General features: G+C 39.3%; 1 protein-coding gene across 1 annotated transcript; it reads left to right on the top strand.

Annotated features, from left to right (window-relative positions):
* The first annotated feature begins 357 nt into the window (after window positions 1–357).
* LOC136749135 (ankyrin repeat domain-containing protein 9) lies at window positions 358–2510 on the top strand. The gene has a single exon (XM_066703110.1). The coding sequence runs from the start codon at window positions 570–572 to the stop codon at window positions 1530–1532; it is 963 nt and encodes a 320-aa protein (XP_066559207.1). The 5' UTR covers window positions 358–569; the 3' UTR covers window positions 1533–2510.
* Window positions 2511–6976: the final 4466 nt, after the last annotated feature.

Genomic DNA, 6976 nt, shown 5'->3' with positions numbered 1-6976 from the left:
AAAGAGTCACATAGGACAGATGGCACTCATCCCATTTTTCTAATTGTGAGCAATCAGTACAGTAGGTATTATTAGGTGGTTTATTCATATTCAGAGGAACTCTGCTCTGAGCTGCAAGGGTATCATACCACAGCTTCAGTGTACCATTGTGTAATTGCTGCATTGTTCCAAAGTGGGCCGTTTTTTTCCTATACATATAAAATGTTTCTTTGCTACTGCTCATGGCAAGTGTTATTATGAAGATGATGATGACGATGATGATGATGCGCTATAATTCCATTCAGCAAATGAAAGGTTAACCCCCCGCCCGACTCCGGCGCCTGCGTAAACACACCCCACTGCAGAGAGGCGCGTCAGTGCGTGTGTGCGGTGCGTCCTCCGCGCCAGAGTGCCTGGGCATGTGTGCGGCTTCATTCATTTGCCTTTTTTCATTATCGTGGTAGTAGGGGTAGTTGTGTTTGTCTGTTTTGTGTTTTGTTTTGTTTTGTTATTTTTTGCTTTGCTTTGCTTTGTTTTGTTTGTAAGGCTATTTCCTGCCTCCATGTATTACATAAATACATAGATACTGCATGGTCATAAATAAGAACAGGCGTAAGAACAATCTCTCTCTCTCTCTCTCTCTCTCTCTCGCCCTGGCCATGTCTGCGGGTGCCAGTGGTCAGTCGGCCGGGCTGGACAGCCAGGACAGCAGCCGGCAACACAAATTCCTCTCCTATCTCTTCTACCAAGCCGTGCGGGACCACAAGCCCGTGTGGATGCTGGAGGACATGCGGACGATGGAGACGTTTTACTGGGAGGAGAATGCCAGCCAGCGCACCTACTCCCCCTCCGAGGCGCTGCTGTACGCCGTGGTGCACGACCACCAAGCCTACGCCCAGCACCTGCTGAGTCACTACTCCGAGGCGGCGCTGGACATGCCGGGCGAGCGCTTCTGCTGCTGCGAGTCCTCCGCGCCGCACCTGGCCATGGCCGTCAGGTACGACCGGCGGGACATCCTGGTGCTCATCCTACAGGTGGCGCACCGGCTCCCCGGCCTGCGCTCCTATTTGAACCGCCGGGGCTGCTTCCATCTGCAGGACGGGAAGACGCCGCTGCACCTGGCCTGTGAGCTGCTGCGCTCCGAGGCCGTGCTCCTGCTGCTGGGCAGCGGCGCGTCGCCCCAGGCAGAGGACCACAAGGGCATGACCCCGCTGGACGTGGTGCTGGAGCAGCTGTGGGACTCCAAGGTGAACGTGGGCGCCAAGAAGCTCTGTCTGGACAACCTGCTGCTGTTCATGCCGGGGATGCGCTTCAAGATGAAGGGCTCCCTGGAGAGGGAAGCCGCTTGCTGGACGAAGGTGCTCGGGGAGGATAAATTCAGCTACCTCGCTGGGAAAAGCCCGGCCCCTCTGTTTCTCTTAGCTATGCAAAGGATCCTGCAGCTGCTGCCACCCGAGCAGTTCCCCGAGAGCCTGCAGCAGCTGCCCATCCCCAGCGCGCTGAAGCCGCTGCCCCTGTCCTGCAAGCAGCGGGGCCACTTGCATATAACCTGAGGGATGTGTTTTTAACAAGCGTTTTTAACTGGATTTATGTGTCTATTCTTTTGAGTCATTGGCCGTTTTAGCATAGAGATGTTTGAGTTCTTAAAGCATGGAATGAATAAGGATAATGAAATATCCTTCCCCTACATACATACATATCCAATCATTGTTATATTTCTGTGTATACTTATATCAGGTTGAGAAGAGGATGCATAACAGAAGCAATATTGTAATATCATATAGCATAGGGGTATTTTAAAATAAATTAAGGTTTTGGTTTGCTAAACTTTGAATAATGTTTTAATGCAGCTAAAAAAACGTTCTTTTTTAAATACAAATATCTAATGCAAGCATGATGTGTTTTATTTTGTTAAATTGTATGTACTCAGATAACTCGATTGTAGATATGAAATAAATGTGTATGGAGATACAATATAATAATATATTTTAGAACTGAGGTTTATTTCAAGGTCTGCATTCTAGTGTGTAAATAACTACCAGTTTATTTGCACGCACTACAAATCTCTTACAGTATTGAGTCTCAACTTTCTATATGCAACTTTTCCATTTTTATATTATGTTCTAAATATTTGTTCCGAATTCTTACCGATTACCTCTTGTATGTAATGTATTTTATGTCATTGTTTTTGTGTATCTATACAAGGGATATCTATATTTTTTGTTGTTTTTTTTCAACTTCAAGAAATCTTTTGAAAACATTATTACTGTGCATATGTGTACACACATGACAGCATCATGGAGTGTTTAACAACAGTTATGCACTTATTTTGAAGCAGTGCACTTCATGTAATGCCCTCTACACAACTGTTATTGCATATTCCAGATTAGCAGCTGTTATTTACATATGCACAGTGTTGCGAGTGATTAACTGTGTGTCATGACTGTACACGTTGTTGATTTTCTGTCATCTATTAAAGGCATCTTCAAAAGAAAAGAATAAAGAAAAATAAATATACCTCTTAAAGTGCACTGCTATGGTATTGCATTTGAGTTATTCAAAGTAAAACATAATGGAAGGAAAGAATGAAAAAGAAGGATAAATGTTACCCTTTAAAAGAAAGGGTTTGTATATTTCTGGATTGGGACATTTATATAACCAGTTGTTGCTTTTTGTACTCATGCTGTTACATTAGATGGATTGATAGAAAGATACAGTGTATAAACAGACAGACATAAGGATATGTAACAAGACAGAGAGAGACAGAGACCACAACAGTTAACCTCTATGGGGATGCATCATGCTGTGACATCAAGAGGAAACTGCATGGATGCCACCCACCTGACCCCCAAGACACAGGACATTTTATGCACTTTGTCACAATAGCAGTATGTGAAAGGGGACCCAAACCTGGCATACTTGAATACTGTTATGAAGCATTTATAAACATCAGGGAAATGTTTATTTATTTTTCTGGTTGCCAGGACAGTACAAACATTTTAATCAAGATAATTTATTTATTTTCTTTGCCCATATTTAAAATGAATTAAAATAATCAGTTGTCATTTACTAATAAAACATAATAAACCTTGCTATAGTGCATAAGTAAGATTTATACCACTCTTCCAGATTTATTCTATCATATAAGCAACTTTTAAAAAGTAAAATATTGAAATGTTCCCAATAATGATGGATGACAACAAAGATTAATGTGCAGTTTAGTGGTTTAATTAAATCCTCTCTTTCAGCATCCAACATAAGTGGTTTGTGTAAATAAAAAATACCATATTAAAAAAAAGCAATCACTTGACACAAATAAAAACAACAACTTACTAAAATATGATGCTTCTGAGTTTTTTTTGTAAAGTATAGCCACTGTTCTTATACACACTCACCTAAAGGATTATTAGGAACACCATACTAATACTGTGTTTGACCCCCTTTCGCCTTCAGAACTGCCTTAATTCTACGTGGCATTGATTCAACAAGGTGCTGAAAGCATTCTTTAGAAATGTTGGCCCATATTGATAGGATAGCATCTTGCAGTTGATGGAGATTTGTGGGATGCACATCCAGGGCACGAAGCTCCCGTTCCACCACATCCCAAAGATGCTCTATTGGGTTGAGATCTGGTGACTGTGGGGGCCAGTTTAGTACAGTGAACTCATTGTCATGTTCAAGAAACCAATTTGAAATGATTCGACCATTATGACATGGTGCATTATCCTGCTGGAAGTAGCCATCAGAGGATGGGTACATGGTGGTCATAAAGGGATGGACATGGTCAGAAACAATGCTCAGGTAGGCCGTGGCATTTAAACGATGCCCAATAGGCACTAAGGGGCCTAAAGTGTGCCAAGAAAACATCCCCCACACCATTACACCACCACCAGCAGCCTGCACAGTGGTAACAAGGCATGATGGATCCATGTTCTCATTCTGTTTACGCCAAATTCTGACTCTACCATCTGAATGTCTCAACAGAAATCGAGACTCATCAGACCAGGCAACATTTTTCCAGTCTTCAACTGTCCAATTTTGGTGAGCTTGTGCAAATTGTAGCCTCTTTTTCCTATTTGTAGTGGAGATGAGTGGTACCCGGTGGGGTCTTCTGCTGTTGTAGCCCATCCGCCTCAAGGTTGTACGTGTTGTGGCTTCACAAATGCTTTGCTGCATACCTCGGTTGTAACGAGTGGTTATTTCAGTCAAGGTTGCTCTTCTATCAGCTTGAATCAGTCGGCCCATTCTCCTCTGACCTCTAGCATCAACAAGGCATTTTCGCCCACAGGACTGCCGCATACTGGATGTTTTTCCCTTTTCACACCATTCTTTGTAAACCCTAGAAATGGTTGTGCGTGAAAATCCCAGTAACTGAGCAGATTGTGAAATACTCAGACCGGCCCGTCTGGCACCAACAACCATGCAACGCTCAAAATTGCTTAAATCACCTTTCTTTCCCATTCAGACATTCAGTTTGGAGTTCAGGAGATTGTCTTGACCAGGACCACACCCCTAAATGCATTGAAGCAACTGCCATGTGATTGGTTGGTTAGATAATTGCATTAATGAGAAATTGAACAGGTGTTCCTAATAATCCTTTAGGTGAGTGTATATCTATATTATCTGAAAGACAACTGAGTATGGTCAGCTCATCTGTCTGTTTGTGCCTGAAGACACTATTTGCATTGTAGTGCATGTAAATATAATGTAGTGTAAAGTGAAATATTCAAAATTGTGAATACATCAGAAAATATATACACACTCATCAGACTAAATCTTAAAACTAAAGCCTTTAACTCTGATTTTTAAATAAAAAGCAATCTGTGTGTCATTAAATGTGTGTATAAATGTATTTAAAGTATACTATATATTGGGTATTGCATTTTTGGACAAGGTATTGGTTTCCTGCTTTGTTTTTAAAACCAAACTTATAAAAGCAGCAGTATTGTGGCTTTCCAGAAACAGGGCTGGCCACAACATGAGTAGTTCTACTATATATTTCATGCAGCAAACTGAGATACCAAAAGTTAAAAACACTATCCACCATGGTTTTCTGAATTAATAAATAATCTGTTATTTGTAATATAATCCCATTAACAACTTTAGTTCAAATAGATAATATGATAAATATAAATAAAGCACATATTAAACAAAAGAAATTAATAAAAATACAATACATACATTTTTATTGTTAAATTTAATAATAATAATAATAATAATAATAATAATAATAATAATAATAATAATAATAATCACACCATTTGTTAGGATTGAGGCTGCAGAGCAGTACAAGTTAAGAGCCTGTGACACTACAGTTGCTTTAGGAATTGCAATTTGGTAGCTGTCTGCTTGAAGTTGCAATTCAATCTGTCTGAAGCTTTATCAAGTTAAGATTCGTCTTGTTTCGCTTGGTCTTTTTTAGCCCAAAACAAAAAGACCACAAACTCAACAACATTTCAGTACAAGAGGTGAAGAAGAAAAACAGTGCTGCCCTGGTCAATCAATGAAAAGTACATCCCCGTATAAGGCTGGCGAAGATGGTTCATTGAATTCTGATTTAATGCTCCTCTAAGCCTTTCCGAGCAATCTGCATTTTTTCATCATAGAGAGTTAGAAGTTATTAAAGATGGGAAGAAGTAGCTCTTTTTTAATTAGAAACAAAACCAGCGATACTCAATTCAAGCCAATGACCTGAATCTGCAAAGATGAATCCTCAAGTTTACAGACTCTCTGACCAGCCAAGGGTACAAGCCCTGACACCTCTCTTAAACAGCTACATCAATTAAACTGCTGACAGTTGATATGCCCTCGTGTGTAGAGATTCCTCGTGTGTGGAACATAATACCAGGCGGGGTGTTGATTAGCAGGTTAATTCAGATGGTGATTAATTATATGATTTGGTCAATACTTACAAAAAGAAAATATATAGCTACACTGCCTTATGACTACAGTCTAGTTTAAAACAATATTTTTCACTGTTACATTTAATGCACTTTCCACTAGATGAATACTAGAAAAGTGCAATACACAATACTGCCACAAAATAACTTCCAGTTGGTGTTTAGAAAGGAAATAATCAAATTTTAACACACCTGTGAATATCTAAATTGCATAATATAGTTCATACCATCCCTCCTTGTGTTCTCATTTTTATCTCATTACACACCCTGACAATTTCTTAACATTCTTCTGCAATTTGAAATAGCTTAAGTAAGTGCAGATTTACAGAATGCTGCAGGTGTTGACATTTTTGTGTACAAAGCCCTTAATCTTCATTCAAATCTGTCAAACCAACATTTTCTGTAAACTGCCACTGTTTACATTATGTGTGATTTACACTTGAAACACACACACACACACACACACACACACACACACACACACACACACACACACACACACATATATATATATATATATATATATATATATATATATACATACATACATATATTAATAAATTGTATTTTTAGGAATTTAATATACTTCTAAGGCCTAGAGTTATGTCTCCTCTCAGGAGTTTGGATGTGTTTTTAATCCACTGCAGAAGTAGAAAAATATAGTTTTGCCAGCCTCTGTAGAAGTGATGAACAGCCTAATGCAGAGAGACCAAGAACAGACCAGTAAAGTATAGTCCTGACTGAGCTCTGCATTACAGGGTCTGGATATAATCTGATTAAAAAATAATAATAATAAAAAAATAAAAATAAAAATAAATAGGATTTTTAAACCTGTATATTAAAGACCTGGATAAAGCACTAAAATCAAGTGATATGAAAAGCATGTAAATAATATTTTTTTTTGAAACACTCCAAAAAGCATTAAAAATGTATCTATTAGGCCGCAAGGGACATCCGATTTATGAGGGACATGGAGTTAAATCATGTTTTACAGTAAAACAAAAGTGGGACTCCTTTAATCATTCTTAGTATTGAAGCAATCATCTCAAGAGTATCCAATAATGCACCAAACCCTATTTTCTCTTAACAGAAAAAGG

This window comes from Amia ocellicauda, chromosome 1, assembly GCF_036373705.1.
Source record: "Amia ocellicauda isolate fAmiCal2 chromosome 1, fAmiCal2.hap1, whole genome shotgun sequence".
NCBI classification, from domain to species: domain Eukaryota; kingdom Metazoa; phylum Chordata; class Actinopteri; order Amiiformes; family Amiidae; genus Amia; species Amia ocellicauda.
Note: the sequence above shows the minus strand (reverse complement) of the source record. Positions and strands in the feature narration are given on the sequence as shown.